This window comes from Equus przewalskii, chromosome 13 (genome assembly GCF_037783145.1).
Source record: "Equus przewalskii isolate Varuska chromosome 13, EquPr2, whole genome shotgun sequence".
NCBI classification, from domain to species: Eukaryota; Metazoa; Chordata; class Mammalia; order Perissodactyla; family Equidae; genus Equus; species Equus przewalskii.
In genome coordinates, this window is record NC_091843.1 from 36,411,181 (window position 1) to 36,438,580 (window position 27,400).

General features: G+C 35.0%; 1 protein-coding gene across 50 annotated transcripts in view; it reads right to left on the bottom strand.

Moving 5' to 3' along the window:
* Nucleotides 1–4,810: 4,810 nt before the first annotated feature.
* MATR3 (matrin 3) overlaps nucleotides 4,811–27,400 on the bottom strand; it is a 47,475-nt gene continuing 24,885 nt past the window's right edge. For 7 of the 50 annotated variants that reach the window (XM_070570726.1, XM_070570725.1, XM_070570728.1 and 4 more), the window contains 14 exons: nucleotides 22,939–24,027; nucleotides 17,913–17,974; nucleotides 16,703–16,744; nucleotides 16,280–16,392; nucleotides 15,978–16,030; nucleotides 15,386–15,511; nucleotides 14,412–14,537; nucleotides 14,083–14,250; nucleotides 12,724–12,855; nucleotides 11,015–11,058; nucleotides 10,548–10,923; nucleotides 8,485–8,707; nucleotides 7,870–7,991; nucleotides 4,811–5,894 (listed from right to left, as the gene is read on the bottom strand). In XM_070570726.1, coding sequence (XP_070426827.1) covers nucleotides 5,844–5,894; nucleotides 7,870–7,991; nucleotides 8,485–8,707; nucleotides 10,548–10,923; nucleotides 11,015–11,058; nucleotides 12,724–12,855; nucleotides 14,083–14,250; nucleotides 14,412–14,537; nucleotides 15,386–15,511; nucleotides 15,978–16,030; nucleotides 16,280–16,392; nucleotides 16,703–16,744; nucleotides 17,913–17,974; nucleotides 22,939–23,850 — 2,550 coding nt within the window. In that variant the 5' untranslated portion in view covers nucleotides 23,851–24,027 and the 3' untranslated portion in view covers nucleotides 4,811–5,843. Of the gene's footprint in view, nucleotides 5,895–7,869; nucleotides 7,992–8,484; nucleotides 8,852–10,547; nucleotides 10,924–11,014; nucleotides 11,059–12,723; nucleotides 12,856–14,082; nucleotides 14,251–14,411; nucleotides 14,538–15,385; nucleotides 15,512–15,977; nucleotides 16,031–16,279; nucleotides 16,393–16,702; nucleotides 16,745–17,912; nucleotides 17,975–22,938; nucleotides 24,028–27,400 lie in introns of all 50 variants that reach the window. The other 43 variants (XM_008515532.2, XM_070570718.1, XM_070570720.1 and 40 more) reach the window with 10 other exon arrangements.

Here is a 27,400-nt window from a genome sequence, read left to right on the forward strand (position 1 = left end):
AAACAAAAAATAAGTGTTGGTGAGACGTGGATAAATTGGAACCCTTGTGCATTGTTGGTGGAAATGTAAAATAGAATTACCATATGATTCAGCAATGCCACTTCTGAATAAATACCCAAAAATTGAAAGCAGGGTCTCAAAGAGATATTTGTACACCCCTGTTTACAGCAGCATTATTGACAATAGTTAAAACATAGGAGCAACCCAAGTGTCCATCAGTGGATGAATGGATAAAGCAAAATGTGGTATTTACATTAGAGTATGTACAACAGAGTAGTACTGAGCCTTTAAGAGGAAATTCTGCAATATGCTACAAAACAGATGAAACGAGTACATTAAGTGAAGTCAGTCACAAAAAGACAAACATTGTATGACTCCATTTATATGAGGTAGTCAAAATCAAAGAAATTGTAATGATGGTTGTGAGGCGGTAGAGTGAGGGCAGAAAGGGAGTTATTGTTTGATAGGTTCAAGATGAAGTGTTGCAAGATGAAGAGTCCTGGAGATGGATGGTGGTGATGGCAGTACATTACTAATGTATTTAATGCCACTAAACCGTACACTTAAAAATGGTTAAATCTTGGGTCTATTTTATTCTTCAAAAACTAGTCTGATTTAAAAGGAGGGCCAAATTTGTATAGGTTGAATAGGCAGGATGAGCAGGATTTAAAAAATAAGGTGTAGATATGGAATAGGTGAAGATTTTTACAGAAGGGTGATGTGTGCCCATGTACATGTGGAATACTGAAAGGCAAAGGCCATTCCTGTTCTCCAGCCTGAGCCAAGTCCTTCCCTGCTGGCTTTATGCAGCTCAACTTCTGGTTAAAATGAGATGGGTCAGAGAGACACTTGCAGCTTGTGAGCATAAGTAGCCACAATCAGGAAAATGAATTAGGCGGTATCGTTAAGGTTTCACTATCCATTACACCAATAATCATTTAAATTGCAGTCCCTTTCCACAGGCTCTCATGACGTCACAAAATAAGAATGCACAGAGTGAGCATAAACTGGGACTTATCCTGATACAAGTGGAGCAAAAAAAAGGAAGTCCATATAGCAAGGGTAGACTTGGTAGCTGCCCAGAAAGTAGGTGGAATTCAATTGCTGAAGCCTTTTGACGTCTGTAGCCAACACTTACAGTGAAGGAAAAAAAACACTTTCATTTGTATCTCAAGAGTCAAATAGCCAATGAGAAGCCACTACATCTGATTAAACAACTCTGACAAAGTTGAGCAAATAGGAATTGGTTCTGCTTTTGATAGGTATGTGCAATGCCCAAAACTTGAGTTTTTTGCTCTAATCAAAGGTAAGACGTTTCCTGCTGCTCTTGGTATATCCTATTTGGATCAGGTCCATAGAACCAATACCTCATCAATGCTACCATGTATGAAGCACAATGACATCATAGTTGAAAGATTATTTACCCTGTATTTAATGCTAGTAGTTTTCATCCCAAATTTACATATGCTACTGGGTGGGCATTATGTTCATTGACTTTTGTCTACACCTCATAGATTGTTGCCTCATTTTCATATTCCCTACTGTACATCTAGCTTTACAGGGTTCCTAAATTGTGTGAAAATTATAAAAGTTTCTAAAGCTAGAACTAGGTTCAAGGAAAGGCCAAGGCTAAAAATCTTAAGGTAATAGTACTAAGTATGTTAATATAGTCCTTTAGAAAATTGTCTATTATGTTCTGACAGTCCTCTCACCCAGAATTTTTCCAATCTAATCCCCATACTTTATCTCTTTATAGCTTCAGACTTCCACCTAATTAGTACTTTAATTGAGCTCTACCCAGTATCAACTATAAAATGTATCAACCAGCAAGTTAGATGTACCTGAGTGAGGAGAGTTAGCTATTTCCATTCTGCCATTCAAACTTTAACTGTTCTCGAGCCTTTTCATTGGTTCCTATGTTGTGACTAAGAGTGGCACAAAGTAGGAAAACAAAATGGAAAAGAAACATCTGGCCAGGCAAAATAGAGAATTCCCAAGACTTTGTTTCTGGCCCACTACCCTCTTCCTTGAAACGTCTGACTGTACCAGGTGCCCAGAAAACATTTTTTAATGCTCTGGGCAAAAGATAAAGGATAGACTTGGGAAAGCAGTGTCTACGGCTCATTGAAATAGGGTGTCTTCCATTGACGATTTTCTCTTTGAGGATTAGCCCTGAGCTAACATCTGTCGCCAATCATCATCTTTTTGCTGAGGAAGACTGGCCCTGAGCTAACATCTTTGGCCATCTTCCTCTCTTTTCTATGTAGGACGTCGGCCACAGCATGGCTTGATAAGTGGTGGGTAGGTCCATGCGTGGGATCCAAACCTGTGAACCCCAGGCTGCCAAAGCAGGGTGCGCCAACTTAAACCGCTGCACCACCTGGCTGGCCCTGATGATTCTTTTAAGAGATGCTTTGCACAGGGCCCCAAATAGTGATTATTTTCCAGTGTTTCCCTTAGTTTTAGATTTGGGACAGTAGCAAGAACAGTACTTCAATAGTATCTAAACCAGGCATCTGATTACAACTGCTTAGCAGACATTTCTTCAGCTATAGGTAAAGCAATCATTCTCAAAGTGTGGCCTCTACCCTTGACATCACCATTACCTAGTAATCTGTTAAAAGTGCAAATTATCCAGACTCACCCTAAACGTAGCAAATCAGAAATCCTAGGAGCGGGACACAGCAACGCTTTCATGAAGGCTTCAGGTAATTTTGATGCATGCTGATGTTTGAGAACCATTACTCTAAAGAAATTCACACAACCATTTTGTTTGTAGACTAGTGATTCTAAGAATTTTGGCCTAATCCCTGACAGTCACAGGACTTGCAACAGAGTGGCAGGCACTTTAACCCCAGCTCAACAAACAGCTCCCAGTCCTTGCCAGGGAATACAATCTCAAACTTATTACCATTCAATACTTGAGCTTTCAGCTATACCAAGCCATACTCTATGATGAGACCAAGAGGAAAAAGTACACAAGATCTGCTCCTAATCCTAGTGAAAATTATCTAAAATAATCCAGACTCTACGAAGCAGTTTTATTACTAAAGTGATCTTTAAAAGAAGTTCTGCAGGGGGCCAGCCCTGTGGCCAAGTGGTTAAGTTCGCGCACTGCGGCAGCCCAAGGTTTCGCCAGTTAAGATGCTGCGCATGGACATGGCATTGCTCATCAAGCCATGCTGAGGCAGCATCCCACATGCCACAACTAGAAGGACCCACAACGAAGAATATACAACTATGTACCGGGGGGCTTTGGGGAGAAAAAGGAAAAAAAATAAAATCTTAAAAACAAAACAAAACAAAAACAAAAAAAACACAACCATGTACTGGGGGGCTTTGGGGAGCAAAAGGAAAAATAAAATCTTAAAAAAAAAAATGTTCTGCAGTATTCCTGCAGATTTCTACAACATAGCATGAGCATCTTTTGTCAAAATTTTTACTCATGGTAATGTTGTATTTTAGTGTTCAAAGCCACCACAGATCCATTGTGAACGCTAGGCAAAAACTGTGTGTACTCTTCCTGTTTTATAACCTTAATACTTGCCATAACACTTAATAGTGTATACTTCCTTTTCTCATCCCCGTCACTCTAAAAAGAGGGGGTGAGGGAACTTCTCTCTCTCAGAAAGAATTCAGAGAATGGATACAACCTTAAAAGTTCTTTAGAGTCATACCATTTAAAATCTCTAGAGGAGATGATGGTGGTACTCTGTGGCCAGAAATTCACCTTCCTCATTAACAAAATTTATTTTAAATAAAATTCTTTTTAGGATACTCAAATCAACGCTACAGCTAGCCAACTCAAGCCTTACCAGGGTCATTCTCAGAGCCCTAATTTATCAAGAATGGGTTAAAAAAAAAAATAACTGGAAAACAAACACGTTTCAAAAAGTTTCCCTCAGACAGCAGATTAACAGAAGATTAAACAAAATGCTAAAATGGTGGTGGGGAAAAAGGTTCTTAAATTTTACAGTAGGTGTAAGTGGAAATATTCCTTTTAAATAAAAGTTTGCCATATTCTGGGAAATAGCTGTTACTGATTTATTGATCACTAGCAGCTTATTCAAAAGAATTTCTTATTTCAAAATGCTATCAAATGAAAATATTCTTTTCTACAATTTGGTACATCCAAGAAAGTAGGACCTATGGAAAAAAACTATCATTGACAGGAAATAATTAGGGATTCCATTGTACACGTAATGTTTTGTGTAGTTGCTGTTAGTTTTAAAAGTTGGAATTAAGCAAAAGTGGATAATTAGTAAAGGCCAAAATTAAACTGCAGAAGTAAACTGGCAAGGATTTTTTGTGCATGTTACGTTAAAAACACATCACCCACCCTTCAAAGGTAGACTTTAACATTTCATCCAACTATTTGACATATCCTTTAATATCCTTGGACCTATGAGTTTCAAAGAGAATCTAAGTTCTTTATTAAATTTTTTAAAAATTTGCTTTTTGGCAACAGAAAATCCCTTAAGAATCCCAACATGTTTTGAAAGGCTGGTAGAATTAATTCTCACTATTCCATGTTATTTCCAATTTTATTGTTAAGTACTTAGAAATGTCTAAACACAAGCTTTTGCTATTTCTTTACCCTTAGCATGTTAAAACTCCCAAGGTTTTAAAAAACCATGAATAGCCCCATTTTTAGTTATGTAACAGGAACAAGAAATCCACCAGCACCAAAAACTTTAAAACTCAGATCTTTAGTAGCAGTCTTTAGAATACTTCAGATTAAAAATGTAGTAATTTGTTAAAGCATGCAAAAAAGTGTAACAGTGAATAATAATCACAACTGACAAATATATTGGTTAACATTCCAAACATGTATAACCAATGAACATGGCCTAAGTTTTTTTTTATTGATATTCACTTCAGAAACTTGAATCCACAGATATAAGCAGTATATAACCAGAAAGTTACAAGTAAACACAGATCATACATGCAAATTTCTGTTCACAAAGGTCACATGTGCAGGTATATGAATTAGAAGCGTGCGTCTAGATTATGGCCAAACTGTTTTTAAAATGCAGAAATGTAAAATTACATCTTGGAAATATTAAGAGATGGTCTACACACTTCAAAAATCAAATGTTGCTTATACCAGATGTATGACAGCTACAGGATTCAAGTGACAAGCAATAAGATCTCAAGAAATTAATACTGGTGAAAGAGAACGGGAATATTTTTACATTTCACTGAAAATACATTGACTACTAGAATACAAAATCTAGCAGGAACTTAGGGAAAAAATTACAAAATCTAAAGCCAGTTACTTAATATATCTTATTACCTAAACAACAGCATGACATTAAAAGAAAACTGCACCTGTATCTTAATTGCCAATCTGACATTAATGAAGTTCTCCAAAAATGAAACGCAACCAAAAAAAGCTTCAAAATCCAAATAAAAAGTCTGCAAGGCTCAGATTAAAATGTGGAATGTTTCAGATGAAAGTAATAAAAATACAATTGGTTTTGTTCTTTATTGAATGGAATCAAAGTTGACATTTCTTTGAAGCTTGGAACTACTAAATTTCATTTCTCTGAATGGTTCTATGCATCTTTTTCTTAGTGGTGCAAGTTGTCTTAAGTAGCTTACAAAGTCAGTCTCTACAAAGTACTGTCTGTTACCATTCTGATAAAACAAAAACAATTCTTCATTAACTTAACCGTGTATGTATTTTTGCTATAACACAACACATGAACAGACATCTATTATTTTTCCACTAAAACAAAAGAGTACAATAGTTTTCTTCTAACTATCAGTATATTTAAAAAAAGGTTAACATTAAAAACAAAGAACCATTATTTTCTTTGAAATCAAGCTTCTTGCACGTCTTAAGCTTCCTTCTTCTGCCTGCGTTCTTCTGCCAATTTATTCAGAAATTTCTGAAAAGAAAAAATAAAATTACAGGGATTGAGTCACTTAAGAAACATAACAAATGGATTAACTCCAAAATATTCTATCCAAGTTTATTAACCAAAACCTTATCAATATTTTTAAGATTCAGCTATTTTTATTAGTCAGCGTACAAAACTAAACTGGTTCACAGGACACCACAATAAAGCATGGGGAAAAAATGATAAAATGTGAAAAACGGTTATTTCAATGTGCAACTAACATTGCGAGATGAGAAAACAAAGACCAGAGTTACATAGAAGAACTCCTGCTACTCCAAGAACATAGATTAGTTAAAATGATGTGCATTTATTCAATGCCCCTTCCACTAAACCCAGCAGGCAATCGTTATCTTAAAGGGTCAGTAATAAATATTTTTAGGTTTGTGGGCCATTCAGTCTTTGTTCCAACTACTCAATTCTGCTGTTATAGCAATAAAAGCAGCTGTAGACAATACTAAAATGAATGATCACGGCTGGGTTCCAATAAAACTTTATTTACAAAAGCAGGGTGGCCACAAGTGTAGCTGGCTGACCCCTGTATTAGACCTGTAACTTCTAGGGTTCCTGGACACCAGAGATCTGTTAAGACATTAATGGAAGTAGACACACACACACACACACACACACACAAAAAAAAAAAAAAAAAAAGGAAGAAAGAAAATAATAAAAAAATTAAAAATCTAATCTAAAAATCAAAAGTTTCTTTTTCACTGGAATTTATCAACTCTATAGTTATTGCAAATCGATGAAGAGGGTTAAAAGCCATTACACATTTAAAAAGGGGGGGAAAAACCCAATTAGGAAAGTGTCAAGTCGTTTATCATTAGGGAGATATTGTATTGCACAATAATTTAATGAAGTTGATAAAGTTCCATTAAAATAGAAGGAAATAATAAAGAGAGCCACCTCCAATAGAACAAATATCTAGAAAGTTAGAATAGGTAGAAAATATCAGATGGAATGATACTGTTTATACAAGAATCAACTACCCACAAACCACTTCTCTATTATATAAGTACTCTTTTAGTAGTATGTATAGTTTCTGCCCCCAAACAGCTTAACATCAAGGCAGATAAAATATTTATATTAAATTGCTGCTACTGTTGAAAATCACCACCATTCTTCTTTCATATCCATGACGGTAAGATAGAGAGAGAGATAATATAGGCAGCAAAGAACACTTACATTTAGAACAAATGATTCAGCCAAGAACTAGAATTATCTCCTAAATTCAAGGCTGTCTCTATCCATCTAGCCAACACACAGAACATGTTTGATGACTGAATACTCTAACAGCTTTACATTATAAAGCAGTGTAAAAAACCAAGTTATTTACAATTGAGTAACTCCTCCTATTTAAATACTTAGTCCTCAAAGAAGCCACTAACTGAAATATCAAATTTCAAGATAATCAAATAGGAATTTGTTATTCTTTATGTTATGCTTTATTCATTCATCCTTCTGCCTTCATATTCTACTGGTCATAAAACTTACTGAAGTGTCATTAATAATAACTTAAAGTCAACATAAAATCATTAAGTATGAAGGGACATGGCACTTTATAAAGTTGGAAAAGCTTTACATTATTCCACTTGACTTTCAGGCCTCCAGTATCTTCCAAATTAGAGAAATTACTCGAACATCCATTTGAGAATACTTACATAACTTTATATCACAGAATTTATAACATGGCTAGAAATTACTAAATTATCATCATTTGAGCATTCTATAGAATTCTATAGAAAGAGGCTCAACATTCTATTCTATAGAAAGAGGCTCAACAGATGCTTCTAGAATTCATTAAACTGTTTAAGGCCCATCAATAAAGGAAGAAAACTGTTGTCTCCAGGATAAAGCATTGAGCTGAGTTCAGAGAAAGTACTGAACACATTTTACTTTCCATGGGTTTACATGATGTGTTAGTTGTGACAAAAGAACTCTCCTCTTTTAGATTCAGCCTTACCTTTAATTTCTGATAATGAGGAAGGCTGCTGCAATGAGCATTCTTTGCAACTTCTTCATTTGTATAAAAGAGTGAACACAGCTTACAGTAAAACCCTGTTTTAGGTATCACATAGTCTATACCTAGAACACAAACATACATTCTTACAAATTCAGTAAACTGAAGATTTTAATTAGTGTTCTCAAATCTTTTTTTCTGTCAATATAATTTGAATAACACCTGTGACAAGTCCAATATGGCCTAAGCTAAAACAAAACAAAAAAACCATGACATTATTAGTTAATACTTTGTACTTAATTGACGCCTGAGGTCCCACCTAGTTATACTCTTTAAAAAGCAGAAATAGAACAGATAAACAAAACAGAAAGCAATGTGAAATTCTGAGAAACCTTTATGAGGAGAAAAGAGAACATATCGTGGAATGATGATAAAAGAATACAAAATCAGAAGACATGGATAAGAAGAAAAGAGAATATATCAATTAAAATTTACAAATTATTCTGCATAGACATAAATTTAAAATGCCATCAGAGCTTATGTAAGACCAATTTAGGAATCTTATTTACTAAGAGTTTGGGGAGGGTGAGAAGGGAAGAACAAAGCCTTAAATCTCACCAACAGGAACATTGGGCTGATATGGTCCAATTCTATACTCATCTGGGATTGTATAGTCCTCCTTGTTTTCATCGCTTTGGCCATCTGCATTTTCACTTGTATCCTTGTTGGGATCATCAGCATTCTCAGCAGATTCAGCGCCAGGTTCTGTATTTTCCTCATTTTTAATTCCATTTTCCAACGCTGCTTCGTTTTCTTGATCAAGTTCCTCGATCTTGTCCACCTTAATTTCAACCAAACCATCATCATTTTTGTCACCAGATTTAAATGCCATGCCCGATTTACGAAGTTTCTGAAGTTCCGAATCTTCCTCATCACCAACCTCATCTAGAGTGACAAAACCTTCCATACTCCCTGGGAAACGACGCTGTTAAGAAAGACAAATTTACTCTGCAACAATTATCCTGCAGCATCCCTTCCATTTGCTTTACTTGAAGGGAAAGGGATAGCGTCTTTGTCTTTATTCATTCTCTGAAAATATTGACTTTTTCCTTTCTTCTTCAAGATGACTGACTTTTTAAAAAAAAAAACTGACAGCTTCTTTTAAAACTTTAGTCTTGCCTCACAGAAAGAGCAGAAAATAAATGATATAAAGACACTGATATTCTACACTTTCTCAGACTACTATGCTTTTAGGGAATGTACCAAAGAACTGATTTGATAAAAGTAGTTGAATGAGATCCTTTGGAAGACAGTATCCTACGATATAACTCTTGTTTAAGGGAACACAGTCTAATAGGGTTGTGGTTAAAAAAAAAAAAAAATCAAACTGGGGAGCATGACTGCTTAAGGTTTAAATTTTGGCTCTGCCTCTTATAAGCAGTATGACTAGAGACAATTCATTGAACTTTTCCATGCCTTAATTGCCTCATTCATGCAACAGGGATGACAAAGCTATCTACCACATATGGTTATTATGAGAACTTATTAGCACACACATAGAGCTTACAAAAATTTATAGCATGTAATAAATGCTCAATAATTATCAGCTCTTAAGAGTGCAAACACATTACATAACAACCATCCACTTCAGCCAGAAAAATAACCTTAAGACTATGTTCTTTGACTAAGCCATCAAAATCTGGAGATAAGTATTAGTTTTCTAACAGCTGAGTGTTGCTTAGAAGGGGCCAATGGACTAAGATTACAAAAATCGCCTATTAAGAGCCATTTAACATAATGGGCTTCAAAGACATTTTAATGCTCTAATCCTTAATGAAGGTAGGCAGTACACCATGGTTTTTTTGTTTCACTGTTCTTTATACCATGTGTGTGAGTGTGTGTTTTTTTTTTTTTTTTGAGGAAGATTAGCCCTGAGCTAACATTTGCTGCCAATAGTCCTCTTTTTGCTGAGGAAGACTGGTCCTGAGCTAACATCTGTGCCCATCTTCCTCTACCTTATATGTGGGACACCTACCACAGCATGGCTTACCAAGCGGTGCCATATCTGCACCTGGGATCCGAACTGGTGAACCCCGGGGCACCGAAGCAGAATGTGTACACTTAACTGCTGAGCCACCGGGCTGGCCCCCGTGAGTGTATTTTTATATTCATATTCACCTTAAATGTGCTTACATGTGATGTGTTCTATGAAACATGTTTTAAAAGCTATTAGAGTATCTGATTAAGCTTACATTTTTCTTAAATAGGAAAATTCTTCAAATTCAACAATTTCTGAATGAGTGGCAAAATGTTTTAAGAAGTATTTTAGATCAGTTAACTTACTGTAAACTCATACCCCATCTTTTTAAAAACAAGCTGAACTATAAGGCTGCCTACCTGTACTTACACACTACAACTACAATACAGAATCATATATAGTTTTAAGTCTTTCTCCTTCATTACTAAGAAGCTCCCTTTGGGATTTGATATTTTTTTCCCAACTATAATAAAAAATCGTATTCAATCTATTTATTGCAGAGTTTAAATTATTATGGTTCATATCTGATTTTTTCCCTAAACAACCAGTTCTCTTTAATCTGACCCTGCTAGGGTACATAATTTGAAACATTTATTTGATCTAGTTTCCTATTAAAACAGGCCAACATAAAATCTTCCTTTACCTTTTTAAGCTTTTTCTTTGCAGCTGCTGAAGCACTTGTATTTGCATCTTTTTTCACAGCTTTGTCTGAAGGTTCCTTTTTCCCATCAGAAGCCACATCACCTAAATTAGCAAGATCTGTCTCATCTCCCACTGAACTGCCACTTTCTAACAGTGCTGCTGCTTCTTCTTCATCTACGAGTAGCTCATCTTCAGATTCAAGAAGCATATTAGGTTCTTGTTCCGCCTGGTCATCCTTTGTATCTTTTTCACCATCTTCACCCGACTTCTCTTCTTGTTCTTTACCTTCAGTTGTACTTTCAGTCTTCTGGGAGCCATCAGTTTTGGATTTCTTATCACTTGGAGATTCTTTGCCATCTGGAGAATAAGACCTTTTTCTGAAATCAAAAAGATACAGCTCAATTAAGTCTCCTGAGTTGAAAAACAAAACTTTAATATACTAGTTAATATACACAAAAATGAAATTACCGAGATTTATCTTTTTTCAGTAAGTCAATGCCTCTGTTAGGAATCTAAAAGACAAAATTTTGCAGAAGTTACAGAAATGCATTAGAATATATTCGTTTGCAGAATGTAATTACCCAATTAACTAATAATTGATGACCATCGTTTATATAATCAACTACGCTTATTCAATCCCTGTAACCATATCTACGAATTTAAGCTGCCCATAGCCAGCAGCTCATTACAATCAACATTTCAATAGAGCAGTGGATAATACAGTAATGTGCCACATGACAACGTTTCCGTCAATGATGAATCACATACATGATGGTGGGCCCCTAAGATTAGGACCACATAGCCTAGGTGTGTAGTAGACTATACCATCTAGGTTTGCTTAAGTACTGCAAGGAGGAAGAAATTTTCCTTTAGGTTTCTAGGTTCTTCTGGTTGGTCTAAATTAAACTGACAGGAGACAGATTAACAGGAGAAAAACAAAAGTTTAAAAACATATATACGTGGGAGAAATCCAGGAAAACCAAGTAATTTGGCAGAAGCTCTTACCTTAAATACCACCCTCAGCTAAAGACAAAAGATGATGTTGGGGGTGGGGAGACTCAGGGACTTCAAAGGGAAGGCAGGCGATTCACAGGTAGGTGAAAAAGAGCAAACGTTTGGAAAACAAGTGTTTGGCCACACAGAAACAGAAGAACAAAGAACTGAGACCAACAAACAGGTTTTTCTAGATTCCTGTCTACCACCTAGTTCAGGTTATGCTAAGGTAACAGCTGCCTTCCTGAGACAAGTTTTTTAATCTGAATTCTTTTGGCAGTTAAGGGGGAGGTAACAAGAAAAACTTGCTCAGTCTTTTGTTTCTTAAAAACAATCAGCCTAAAATAATCCCCATGTTAAAGAGACACATTTTGGGGCAGCAAATTTTGTTCCCCTTCATCAGTACACTCTATATGATGTTTGAACAAAAATGAAATCGGCTAACAAGGCATTTCTCAAGAATGTAACCCCACTGTAAAGCGATGCATGATAGTAAACATTTTGGTAGCAGAACTCTGTTCAAATTTTACAGAACATCAGTTAAAAAACTATTTCTGGGGCCAGCCGAGCGGCACAGCAGTTAAGTTTGCATGTTCCGCTTCAGTGGCCCGCGGTTCACTGGTTCAAATCCTGGGTGTGGACATGGCACCACTTGATAAGCCATGCTGTGGCAGGCGTCCCACATATAAAGTAGAGGAAGATGGGCACAGATGTTAGCTCAGGGCCAGTCTTCCTCAGCAAAAAGAGGAGGATTGGCAGCAGATGTTAGCGCAGGGCTAATCTTCCTCAAAACAAACAAACAAACAAACAAACAAAAAGACTACTGCTACTGAAGATGACCAGAAAGAGAGAAAAGGTTGCTCTCTTTCAATAACCAAACCCTATATTCTTAGCACATCAAAATATTGCTAAGAGGGCCTGGCCCCATGGACTAGTGGTTAAGTTTAGGGCACACTGCTTTGTCAGCCCAGGTTCAGTTCCTGGGTGTGGACCTATACCACTCACTGGCATCCATGCTGTGGCAGCAACTCACATACAAAATAGAGGAAGATTGGTACAAATTTTAGCTTAGGGCAAATCTTCCTCAGCAAAAAAAATTAATTAAAAAAATATATAAAAGAATATTTTGGCTTGAAATTCATGAAAACAAACTTTATAATGAGGATGAACCAAGTACTACATACCCTCAGTACCAGTTTTTTATATTTTTCAGAGAGGTCAACTTTCACACATCTCCCCTGAAACCAAAGGGCCTTTTTCAAACAGTGGTCAACCATTGCCATTGCATCTTCTCTGGTCTCCATCTCAATAAAGGCCTTAAAAAAAATTAGAAAGAACATTATTTTTCAGAGAATTGTTTAGAACTCTAGTGCCCATTGTTTTTTCTATCCACTTGTTAGGAAAATTTAATCTTTAGCACAGAGACACTGGTAAGAGTTAAGTCACCCAATAAAATAAGGACAACATTATTTTACTTTGTCAGCTTTACAAAGTAGCACCAAATATTAAATCACCTATATGCAGTCTTTCCACAAAAAACTAAAGTAATAAGCTTAGAAGATACCACTCAAAATACTGTAAGAACTAAAATTAAGGAAAAAATGAAAGTCTGGAAGAATATCATCTCAGAATGCTGTTACAAAAGCCTTAAAATAAAAATAAAGCACTCCAAGATAATGCTGGTGTGATTATACGGTGGCACTATTTTTTGAAGAGCAATTTGGCAATATCAAAGTGAAGAAAGCAATTATCAAGATCCAAAATTTCATCCTGAAATTTTATCCTTCAATTATATGCATACAAATATGCAACACTGGGGCCAGCCCGGTGGCCCAGCCGTTAAGTGTGCACGTTCAGCTTCGGTGGCCCGGGGTTTGCCAGTTCGGATCCCGGGTACGGACATGGCACTGCTCAGCAAGCCATGCTTTGGCAGGCGTCCCACATATAAAGTAGAGGAAGATGGGCACGGATGTTAACTCAGGGCCAGTCTTCCTCAGCAAAAAGAGAACGATTGGCAGCAAATGTTAGCTCAGCGCTAATCTTCCTCAAAACAAAACAAAAAAAACAGCGCAACATTTCACAGGTCGCAAAGTCCATAGCAGCACCAACGGTATAAGCCAAAAAACCCAGCAACTCTAAATAGCCAGCAACTTAGGAAGTTAAATTCATTAGTTTACCCAATGTAACCATTTATAAACTGGAAAGCAACAGTACAATATTATCCCAGTTGAAGTAAGAAAAAAAGTATACTCGTATTCAGTTAGAACTTCCAAAGCAAATCCTGGAAATAAATAGCATTACTAGCCTGGGCAAGAGAAGAGTTGTTTACTTTCCACTTTATACTTTTCAGTATTTAATCCTTCACACCTTGAGCACCTGCTATGACTTAAAAAAATACACCATTTATCACTGGCTAAGAAAACTTATCTATGAGAAGATAAAATGATTCCCTTCGCCTTCTTAACTAAAAATGAAGAGACGCACAAAAATCTCAAAGCACTTTAAGAAATACTTTTTTTTCAAAACCTCTACATGTATATTACCTGACTTTTCATCCTCATCAGTATATAATTCTTTATTTTCCCATAAGGCTCAGCAAGCTTGAGGACAGCACTGTCGGAATAGCCAGAATGAGGTAAATTGCTGAGATGTATCACACGTCCAAGCTCTTGCTTTTGATCGAACTTCTGGTCTGGTTTCCCTTCAGGTTTCTTTAATAAATAGAAAAAAAAGTTCAAGTCAAATGTTGGTAGGTATGCTATAATTATTAGTTAATATTACTCTAGTTATTAGCAACAATTTTAAACAGCTAAACAAATTAAAAAGATGTATTAAATGGTTGGTGATACCAATCTGGAAAAAACAGATTTACCTTTATTCTTTTATACTTCTGCGATAAATGAACTCTCACTGGTTTGCCAAATACTAATGCTGGTGTGGTTGTATAATAATCCACTGCAGCCTGAGCATCTTCTGTGGTTGCCATTTCAATAAATGCCTGAAAGTGCACAAAAAAATTAGTTAAAAAAAAAGGCTCAAAGTCTTTCTACATATATTTATATATTTAACCATTAAATAGAAAGCATTTTTGAGAATCTAAAAGCAGAAAAACCAACATTGTTAATTTGCTAGTTTGTTAAAGGTCATCTCAGATTTTATCATCTTCATGCTACTAAAAATATCATTTATTATGCCTACTAGATCTGAAATAACGATTTGGTAGAAGTCTGAAATGGTTTTCCAAAGAATTATCCTTTTACAGCCCTTAACATAGTTTAGTAATAATGACAATTTTACTGCTTATGGATCACGATTTATAAAGTTACTAATAATCCACTAGTCCAAAGGGGGACTGGTTCCAGGAACTCCCCTCAGATACCAAAATCCAAGGATGCTCAAGTCCCTTACATAAAACAGCATAGTATGATGACTACAGCCAGCCCCTCCATATTCCACAGATATGCAGGAACAACTGCACTAGAATTTATTATTTTTAAAAATTTTCCCCCCAAACCCCCCCAGTACACAGTTGTGTATTTTTAGTTGTGGGTCCTTCTAGTTGTGGCATGCGGGATGCCGCCTCAGCGTGGCCTGATGAGCGGCACCATGTCCGCGCCCAGGATTCGAACCAGCGAAAACCTCAGCCGCCAAAGCGGAGCGTGCAAACTTAACCACTCGGCCACAGGGCGGCCCCTAGAATTTATTGTTGATGTACTTTAAATATGGGCTTTTTCCTCTATTACATTCCATATTGATGGTTTAAGATTGAGTTCTAATACAAAATCATGAATTCCTTTAGGATATATTTTAGTAATGAATGAACAGTAAACTTATTTCAACTCATACCTCATTAATTTTATTTAGAATCAGATGATTCGATATGACTCCAAATGGTTCTACCAGCTGTAATAGTTGATATCTCAAGTTTTTCCCTCGCTGAAAATCCATGATGTGAACAACACGGCTAGTTTCCTATCCATTAGGAAAAAATCAAGTCAAAAATCTCTTTAAAAGCGATATGAAACAGGTTACGCATTAGAACTTTTATACTCTATAGTTAACCAGAACAGATGAAGCATTTAAAATAGCAACCCATAACATTCTAGAGAATTTAAATGCCACACAGGAAATCAAACATCATTGGGGTAAACCTCAGTTTCAGAAACCAGTCTCTGCACTGATTTGTAACTTGAATACTGTGTACATAATCGGATAGCAAAGTTCCTAAGACTCTGAATCAAGGCGAGACCTCCAGCCTATGGGCATATGAAAAAGTTATAGCTCTTATCACTGTCACATAAAAGAGCTGATGGTTTTCAAACAGTAGCAGTCCTCCTATAGTAAGGAGTTGTGAGACAGATTCAATTAGCAACGATTTAAGTCAAATCACATTCCTCAAAACAGCAAATATAGTAAAAGCAAGAGTTGTATTACTGACCACTCTGCCTTTCTGCATGTGTCTTGGTCCTTGCAGGTTCCCATTTCCAGCACCTTTATGGGGAAAAAGTGGTTTTTTTTCAGTCTTGTAATAAATACACTTGCTATAATAGGCTATTTTAATTGAAAAATGGACATTTTTCAAACACAAATGAAATGCTATTAAAAATATCATGAGTACCATGTCTTGTCATGCAATGTTATTTTTGAACATTTCAATGAGCCTTCTTTTGCCTATAATCATCGCATTTAATTTTTATGGTAAAAGCTCTTAGGGAAAGGTAACATGAAGTTTATAATCACCCAGATTGCCTCTTGGTCCAACTGCTGGTCCCCCAAGATGAAAGGATGGAGGTGGAGGTCCCAAAATTCCTGGTGCTGGGTTTGTAGATTGCTGCAACATGAATGGATCACCCCTAGTAATGTGAAGACATGAAATATAAAACATCTGATAAACAGGTCCATCAGAAATAATTAAGATTTATTGTTAAAACACCCCTTGTATGGCTATGATTCCAATCTTTGGGGACAATTATGTGTGAAGTAACTAGGGAAAATCTGTAATATCAATAAAATAAAAATTGCTATATAAAATAGTTTCTAAAAATTCTTTTATAGTCAATAAAGAAATTCAGAAAAAATTTTGTTTATCAAATGTTGAAAGTTTAACCTGAATTCCTTAGATTGATCTCCTTTACAAACAATAGCTTAAAAATTTTAACTTACATTGTGTGTCCTGTATCATTGTCAGGATTCCATTCTGGGTAGCTTTAAAAAGACCAGAAAATTAACTTTAAAATAAAACTGTCCTTTTCAGAGAGTAGCCTTGTTTTGGCCTTTAAAATAGAGATTATTTATTAGTAAAGTTATATGAGAGTAAGTGTTAGAAATATTACAGTTTAAAACATGTCATATAGATATTTCTAAAGGAAAATTTGAGAACTTCAAATTAATCCAAATGTATTGAATAAACTTGTTCTGTATTGCTTGAAAATGAAGGCGAATGTACAATCATGCATTGCTTAACGACAGGGATACATTCTAAGAAATGTGTCGTTAGGCAATTTTGTCGCTGTGCCAGCATCATAGAGTGTACTTACACAAACCTAGATAGTATAGCCTGCCACATACCTAGGCTATATAGTACTAATCTTATGAGCCCAAGTTATATATGCGGTCCGTAGACCAAACCGTTGTTTTGCAGCACATGATTTTTTGTTGAAATTAATTCTTTTCTATATTTGTTAAGTCATAAGGAGGAAAAATGCTGCATGAGGAACTGGAAATGTGGGATATATAGGGAAACAAGAACTGACCACAGATTTTCCTTCTCCAGTATTAAATACCAAAAGCAGAGTGGAGTTGCAGCACTAGAAAGAACAGCCCCAACATAAACTAGGCATATGTGAAAATTGCCACTCCAATGAACAATGGGTATTGTGTGCTGCTTAGGCAGGGAGATTCTTTAGGAATTCAATTTCATTCTAGCAGCTTAAACTCAGAACTAAATACCTTTTTGCTCAAAAGCAAAAAAGCACATCCTCAAGGACTCTGTTCCACAACTAACTTCTAATGACTCCTCCCTCTTTTCTGTATCTTCCATGTTTTTAGAGCATGTATTACTGTTATTGAAAATGCTCTTAAGAATCTATTCTACGTATTATAGGCTATCTTTAACTAAGTCTATTAAAAATTCTTTCAATTTATATAGAGTCAATGTTTATTTATCCTAGAATTAGTATGAAATAAAGTACCACTATCAGTGCATGTAATATTCCATATAAACATTTTGTTTGTAATTAGTATCGCCACGACAGTATCACTATGCAGTAACAACAATGTAGATATTACAAGTAAATGATGGACTCCCAAAAACCAATCAATGGCTGTTTCTGATTCACGATAAGGATGCTTTAAAGGTATTTCAAACTCCTACATTTCAAGAAGAAGCTGGCATCGACGACTGTGACTTGCTCCATTGATATGTTGACTCCACTCCTGCAGCAAAGTAAATTAGTAGAATTAACAAAATAAAGCTAAAATATTTTCATTTGAACCATTCAAATTCTAGCATATTAACCTAGAAGCAATATCATAGGCTGTACAAACACTTGCCCATTCACTAATCGCACTAAATTAATTTAAAACCGTTTCTCTGAATCCTTGTGGCTTGATCCTGCCCTCAAATACGCCATGCACATTCTTGGAAAAACTGGATAACTTGGTTAACATACTAACAGACCTGACAGGGAAAAGATATAGAGTTAATAAAGATCAAGAATAGTAACTGACCTTGAGATCAGCTAGACATGATAATTTCTGCTGTGGACCAAATGGAATTATTCATGTCATACTGCTCTTTTATAGAAATACAAATATGATAAAATATCCATGCTTATATCTACTTTTCTAGAAAATATATGCTGCAAATGTGAACAATTAGTTAAAAATCTTTAATTTCATCCAGGCTTTGAGGAATGTTCCAAGTGTACTACAGCCATAAAAAGCTATGATGATTCAACAGGAATGGCTTTTCTGAAAAATGCTCCCCATTTATCAAAAAAACTAAGCTCCCATTATATTTCCCAAAAATAAGCAAATTTCAGGAATGCCTGTTTCCAAATTTTAGGGAGGGAAACATTACATTCTGTCAGTATTTGCTCCTTTGTGGTTATTTTAAATCTGAAGGGATTAACTTTCTTCCTATTTTTTTCCAATTTTCCTTTCTTTAGTTAAGAACTCACATATAAATGATTAATGTTTTAGGCAATATACGAAAGAGGAATTAGGAAAAGTAGGCTCTGCTGCCAGATTGCCTGCGTTCCACTCCCAAGGTGCCACTTACTAGACGTGAATCCTTGGTATGAGTTATTTAAATTCACTGTGATTCAATATTCTCCTAGGGTTTTGTGAAAAGAAAATGAATTAATAAAGGTAACCTGCTTATCAGAACACTGCTAGGCACACAGAAAGTGCTCAAAAAAAGTAAACTATTATTACACTGCTTATAAGGCTATCTTGTTTTACAATTCCTGCTTTACAAGTATCATTGTTTCACTAATTCCCACAAAATGAGGCAACTTTTCTAATACCCACACTACCTAATACAGTTATATTTGGAATATAAAACATGTTCAGGCAATGTTTTCAAAAGGGGTCTCACTTAGAGCTGAACTAAAATAAGGAACCAAATTACAAGAGATACCTTTTTGAAAAGCTTCTGAATGCTATTTTATAAATGGGAACCTAATTTAAAAAACTGATTTATATTACAACAGTTTATATACATTCCTACACCCTAACAGGATTAACTAACATCTTGTGAAAGAACTAAGATGGAACACATCCAAACAGACTGGTACTTCTCAGAACTTGGGGCACTATCTCTTAAGGCTAGACTGTCTTTTAAAAATAATGGCTAACAGCTAAGGAACTCAAAGAGATCTCTCCAGCTGGCTCTACAACCAGATATCTGGGAGATAAAAAGTTTGTACTTGTAAAGCAACAGACCACTGGCTTGTTGAAGTCACTTTTAAAATGGCTGTAAGCAAGAGGCGCCATATGTAAAGTTCACAAAATTCAGAAGAGGGATTAAACAAATACCTTAACTTGGAATTTTCTGAACTAAAAAACATTCAATTTTTATTTAAAATACCCTTGAGAAATAGTGTGTTGAGAAGAGTAAAAGTTACCTTATCAGGCATGCTTCTAATACATAGGAGATGGAAAGGGTATCTAGTTGAACAGAAATTGTTTATATCCAATCCCCCATGCTCTTTAAAGGTTCAAACTTATGGTTAACGTGTGCCTGGTCTTTCTCAAAGTAGTAGAAGTAAGGCCAAGATCAAAGAATCAGTTATGTACCTCCCAAGTCCACCCATTACTAACCTGCCCTACTACACTTGATCTTTTACTGTTCGGTTTAAGGTGAGGATAAGAGTCAAAAGGGTTTTTAAAAAAACCTCTATCTTTGGATTCTACACTGAGGTAACTCTCACAACAGAGGAATAAAGATTAAGAATTTGCTGTTTGAATTCAGAAGTTCTTTAGGAAAACTACATTCACTTTGATGGCTTTGAGATACCTAAATTATATAAAGAAAGGATAATTTGGAGAAGCACTTCTGGAATGGCAGAATAAAAGAACAACTTAAGGGCTTCTAGAATAATACTAAAAGGAAAAACACGAACCCAAGCGATAAGACAGCAAAACGGCTGCAGTGGGCAGTTTGCTTTAAGTGAAAGGAATTTGAGGGAAGTTTAAGGTTGTTTAGAAAAGCAACTTGATGTTCTAAAATGACCTAGAAAGAATTAAAAGCAACACCATCACTGAAAGTCACTTAAAATATCAAAAATGATGATGACTAATTAGATGTTTTTCACCTAAAAGTTTCTTATTTCATATTAAGAAGAAGTTTTGATCATGTAGGCTATTTAATATTACCACTAAATGAAAAGAACAGATTTTCCAAGTTATGCAGCAATACCAGAGAGCAGGATTAAACGTTTAAAAAATTTCCATTATCTCTTTCACCACAGGAATTTTTGTCTAAAGTCACTGATTCTATATCAGTTATAAAATGAAAAAGGACCACTGCTGAAAGTGAATATTTAATTATTTTTTCAATAATGCAGATACCCAGAGAACATGTTATGTTAAGGAAACTAGAATACATTTAAGAGATTCCAGGTGCTTAAACTTCTTAAAATTGGTCCAATTTACAAATACCATAAATTTTGTAAATCAAACAATCAAAACAAATGGTCTGTAAGGTAATTCTTAAATGTTCCTATATTGTGACACACTACCAAAACTAGCTAGGGCCTACGCATTTTTACAGGTTAAAAGTACCTCTTGTTCTAGGTAGGATAACTTACTCTTGAATCTAAAGTTTCAAGTATTTTTAAACTATTCTTTTGTTAACTTAGATCCATTCGCTATTGTTATTAATTTTATTGTTCAAGAATTAGAAGGTAAGCAAAATGTGGAGAGAAAAGAATAATCATACATAAAAATGGAAACTTTTCTCTGATTAAAGTCCTCTTGTGGTTTCCTTCTGTGTTATTTGAACTGTTTTTCTATGTGCAAGTAGCAAGATTAAATTACTGCTCAAAGTCAGGATAAGGAGACTTTCAACAGCTTTTGATTTCTGATGACTCCAGTAGCAAAGATTTTAAGTCCCTTACAATCACTTTCATTTCAGACACTCTAACTAGCTATTTTCTTTGGAATTCAGAGATCCTCTCTGAGAACACTGGCCATATTGCCATTTCTGCAAACAGACAAGAAGTAACGGAAAAAAATTTGAGTTACCAAAATTTAACTGACCTTTTCATTAAAACAACTCACACCGGACCTAAAACTTAAAGTTCAACACTGAACAAAAACTAAATTCCATGATATACTTAGTATATCCGACAAATTTGAAAGAAGACAACACCAAAAACAGCTATCAGAAAAAAATTTCTAATTTTTATGAGTTTGTGTCTTAAATGAAAATTAATCTATGAACTTATCATTTGATGTTAATTTACTTTGGTATGGATTAAATTAAAATATTCCTTGTCTGTGTACTTAACTATTTACATATTAATTCAAAAGATTTAAGAAATACAAATATATTTAGCTAAGAATTACTTTTTAAAGATATTTTTTCAAAGTACTCTGTAAATTCAAACAAAGTTTCTTCTCTTAACTATCTGAGACAAAAATACTGAGCTCCAAACACAGATAAAGGATTGAATGGTAATACTTTTAAATAAAATATTAAAAACAAAATCTCTAATGTGTACTCAAAAATCAATACTCACTAAAAAACTGCATTTAAAAGGGCTAGATATGAAAAGAAAATGACCTTTCTAGATGTTACTGTAAAGAAAAAACCCTATAACAGTAACCATCAAATCAATTTCATGGCAGCAACATGTTCCAGTTAAGTAGAATAGCTATACAGCACATCAGGAAAAATGGACAGTCACAGATAATAGATCAAGCTAGTGGAGTGCTATAATGTTGACTTTAAGTCAACTGCACTATATATTGAAAAAAAAAATCAGTGAGAATGAGTAACACTGAAAACGTTGAAAGAGAAAGGACAATGTATTTAAAAAGGCATTTTGAAAAAGTCCCCATTTTGCCAGATGTGATAATTAAAGCAAAGGAGAATTAGATTTTTTTTTCTTCAAGTGACTATACCAGAAGTCTAAGCCTAAGTCAGAAAAAGAATATGCTTACAAGGAACACAGAGCAGGATACTGCAGTAGTTGATTTTTCAAGTCTCTAAAGGCATAGATGCAATATGGGATAATAAAAAGTGAGTTCTGAAGTATGTTGAAGAAAGTTGTGGAAAAGGAGAAAAAAAATGATGAAAAATTTCAGTCATAGTATGAGAGTTCGTGTTAAAGGGAAATTAAAAAAGGAAGAATGAACTAATCTAAAATATGAAACATACTGAAACAAACACCAGGGCTCTACATTAACTCTTTCCCTGTAGCCACAGATAAGGAAAAAAAGAGAATTGTTCAAGAATAATCTTTACTACATACAAATCAGCAATCAAGACAGATGGAGAGCTGAAATCTAGCATCCTGAATGGCAGAGCACATTGACTGCAAAAAATATATATGTATATATATATACTTAATTCAACAAAGCAGACAAAAAAACCTGCTTAAATATATGATTAAGAAGAACATACTGATGCCAAAAACCAACAAGATAATCCCAGTGGATGACAGCTTTGTGGCCAGAAGTAATCTAGGCAGATTGTATTAATGTAAAGCCCTGGTTTAAAATGCTCAAAAACAATTACCTTCCAAATAAAGTAAGTGTTCTCAAAAGTATAAAAATTCTCGATCAACTCAGTGTCATCAGACTACAGAATTAGAGTAAAAGATATAGGTAAATACAGAATAGGCACTACAATGTAAAAGAAATTAGAAGTATCTGTTGCATTAACTCACCTTATTAGAATGAACTGGCAAATCACATATAGAGCACAGATGGGGATAACCCTTCGGTAAGAGTCCATGGAAGTCTTCAATATTGCTACTTGGAGGAGCGCCCCTCTTTTTCTCAAAGAGAGATCTCTCTTGTAAGGGGCCAGGACCACGTCCCATTCTCTCATACTCACTGTCAAATTTATGATAGTTATGCGAGGTCTCACCAAAAAAAGAATCATCCCTACACCTTTCTCCATCTCTTAATCTGTCATCTTCATAATCCATTCTGTCATAATAACCAGATTCTTGAGAACGACTTCCATGGTCATAATCAAGCACTGGGTTGAGACTAGGACCACGATCATCAAAACTATCTCTTCTAAAGTGCCTTTTTTCTTCCCAATCATCCCTAGGTACTCTGTATGGTGGCTCCCGTGTAGCAGATCTGCCATCTCTACCATAACTCAATGTAGGGCCTTCTTCAGTTCTCCTCCTTTTAAGCTGTAGAAGGATTTGGGGCAAATTCTCAGGAGTAATCTTGTCCTCTGGATAACGACTCAGTTCATCTAAGTCTCTAGCAGACAGACCAAAGCTGGCCAAAATGTTACTGGCCTGGTCTGCATCTCCACGGTGTTGAGAAGACAAAGGGAGTGGACCTCTACTTCCAATGTTAAATATAGACTGCAAATTATGGGAAGAAGTACTAGCAGAAGACAGTGCACTATGAGCTCCTTGTTGATTCAATGAAGAACTCATTCCAAGATTCATTAAACTAGCAAGGCGTGCAGTACCCTGGTTCATCCTTCCAAGAGATGCTGGCATACTTAAAGACTGGGTAGCAGCAGCAAGAAGGCCTATTCCTGCTGCAGACAGGTCACGCCCATGACCCTGCGAGTCCCTACCGAGAGATGACTGCTGGAATGACTTGGACATTGTAGAACTATCTCTTGTCTAGTTTATAGATTAAAAAAAATTTTTTTTTAAAGATGGCCAAAAAGCAAGCTCAAACTAGAAAACTAGGTTAACTTTGCTTCAAAAAATGGTAACGCCAAGAAAAAGGATCAATAAGGACTGTAGAATCTTCTTCAAGCTGAGAAACAGCAGACAACTCTGTAGAAAAATAAGCAATTTTAGTCATAAATCCCTTTAAGTAGATGCCGTTTTTTTAAAGAAAAAAAACCTTATGCATCATGTTGATTAAAAAAAAAAACCATTTAAGATCTCAAACTTACAAGAAATTTATCACATATCTTAAACAGATTCCAGATGTATGCAGAGCCTGCATATAGATATATAAAAAGTAGTCTTTCATGCTAAAGTTTTATTAAAGGGAATTTCATATTGAATTTAAAAACATTTCAATTGAAAGGTTAGATGTCTGAGTACATCAAAATTTCAATAAAAATATAGATGGGTCTCTTCTTTTAGAAGAATAAAAATACACCCTATAGTATGATGCTTAAGTTTCAGGAGAAGACTAAAAACAAGCAAAAAAATCAAGGTCAACAAGTCAAAGATGAATCAGTTGCATTCTGCTTTAGAAAAATGAGACCTATTATCACTATCAGAAAGAACCAAGTAAAATCACAAGTAAATGAAGGTTAGGTGTCAAGTACCTAGTATAAGATCTAAGACCAAACATAGTGGTTGAGACCTTTATGCAGCAAAATCAATTTGAGGTGAAGACAGATGTGAAGAAAAATAAGTGCCTTCCTACAGTTTAAGGATTTCTGCACAAATTTAAGCCATATAACTAACTGCCTTCTTACTGTCCATCCTTTATCAGGCAGTGCGTATTTCATTTCTAATCTTAAAAGGTCTAAGGAGAACTAAGCATGGTCAGTACAGAAACAGGCGACCTCCCAAGAATAAACCCAGGTACAGGAAGTACAGGTGATTTAAAGAAGTGAAATTCCCCAAGTTAGTATCCATCAATGCTCATTTAATGCTCAGGGCTACAGCATCCATAGAGCTCGAAACAGGTAAAAATGAAAACAAGATCTTGTTTACACAGATTTCTGTACTTTTCACAAGAATAGCCCAATCACCTGGGAAATTTAAATTCTGAATACGATCCCACAAGATGCGTTTCTGGATGAAATTATTTCCATTTTCTTTCTTAAGTCATTATTTTAACTCAGAAATTGTTACATAAGAATTTGCAAAGCATTTACATGTGATTCTCATAAAATATTAGTTAAATGATGTACATAACAAACGTCCTTGATGAAACAATTTTATAATCACAATCACATACAGAGGTTAAGTCTTAAATTGTTTGCTACGGAATTCTATAAGGAGGCATTGCTTCATTAAGTTTTATACGTTTGATCACCCACACACCTAAGCACTGGTAGTTTTACACATTAAACTTTATTACAGTAAAAACCAGGCAATAGTCAATAGTTACAAGTCTATTATGGGACCAATTCCATCAATGATAGATTAAAGCAAGGAAACACTGGACGAATACAGTGGTAGAGGAAGTATAAAAAAAAGTTACAGGCAAGACTTAGTTAGATTTCACAAAAAGATGTAACAAAGTTAAAAAGACACAGAAATGCTATCAGAGGTGACTGAGATTACAGAAGATGTTTTTGCACACCAAGAAAGATGAATTTGAGAAAAGACACCAAAGAAACTAGTTCTAGATGAGATCCACTATGTAAACTACTCAGGCTTTAAGATAATGTTAATAAAACAGAGACAAGAGTTAAGTGGACTTCACTGGATGAAACTTTAACATGTCTTATAAATGCCATAAAAAATGGCAGTTGAAATACTGTGTAAACATTGGTTGGACCCTCTAAATATTCATGTATACTTTATTTTAAAATATCAAAACCTTTAGAGGGTTTTTCAAAATCAAAATTTCAAAGTATCAAGATTATTATTAATTGCAGCCTTGCCCTTCATGTTATAGCCAAAACACTCTTATCACCGAAAAGCCAGTCTTTTGAAAGAACTATTCTTTTCCCTCAGGGAAATTACACAAACGGTATTATGATCATATGTAAAACTTTTTAATTGATCATATTTTAAGAAAATGATTCTTGGATTACAGAATCTGAACTGTTTTTCTTTGTAGTGTATATGAAAACAGTGGATCTGCAAAAATGAAAGGTTAAGAGAAGTAAAAGATGATAACCTTAAGACAACAGAAAATGGATGTCAGAAAAACTCAGAAAAAGGGCAGGACAAACAATGCAAATCCCATGACAACTTGTAATTTCGTAAGAAAAACCTTAACATTTCTGAGACTCAGAGTTTCAACTTAAAAAATGCAGCCCCACACAAAGACATGAGAGTAAAATTACTGAAAGGGAACTTAAGCCAGACTTTTGATTGAAACAAATAAAATTCTTAAAATTTTATTAGAACAAAGAAATTAAGAGAAATCAGACATGACAGCACGGTTGAAAGCATTTATGAAAACAGTTCCTTTAGTATCTTTGGCCAATGGTGAACTTAAGATGAACAAGTCATTTTAAAAGGCTCATTTAAGTGAGACCTACTGCCCAAGTTAATACAATACTGAGATGTTTACAAAATTACCGAAGATTTTTAAAGATTAGCTTCTTTTATTGTATGTTCTCCCCAAAATTGTAAAACTGCCTTTCCCTTATACTAGAGATTAATAATGTTTGAAAATAGTTCCTTTGAGGTAACTAATCTAGAATGTAATATAAAAATCCAATTTACCCATTTAAAATCTTCATACAATAAATTCTAAATGCCTATCAATGAAGAACCTCTCACTTCCAAAAAAGAAAGTACCTCCACCCCCAAATCAGGAAATGTTAAACTCATTTTTATAGACAATTCTAATAACCTGGAACATAAACCTAGTTCATGACAAAACTGTTAACGTTACTAAGAAATGTTAGTTACACATTCAATATCTGAACAAATATGATCTGTACATATGGTTAAGAAACAAGTTTCAGATAATAATATTCAATCCCTTCATTCCATGAATAGCTACCTAATATTTTTTTTCGATTTTCTTCTCCAATTAAAGAAGTGGAATACTAAAATATTTGAGGTAATAACTCACGTTTAATACATCCAGAAAGTTCACGGAGAACAGAAGCAAACTTTTCCATATCTAGATTTCCCATGTAAAATAAAGATTATCTCTTAGTCCTATTATTCACTCTTTCAGAGGATTATTTAGCAGGATTACTAAAATGAGTATAAGTGGACTTTAGTTCTTTAAAAGATATTATCGAGAAAAAAATCTTCAGCTTCTCAATCCAAAATTTTAAAATGCTATGTTTTTTGTTTTAAAGATTGGCACCTGAGCTAACATCTGTTGTCAATCTTCTTCTTTCTTTCTTTTTTCTTTTCTTTCTTCCCAAAGGCTCCCAGTACGTAGTTGTATATTCTAGTTGTAGGTCCTTCTGGTTGTGCTATGTGGGACGCTGCCTCAGTGTGGCCTGATGAGCAGTGCATGTCTGTGCCCAGGATCTAAACAGGCGAA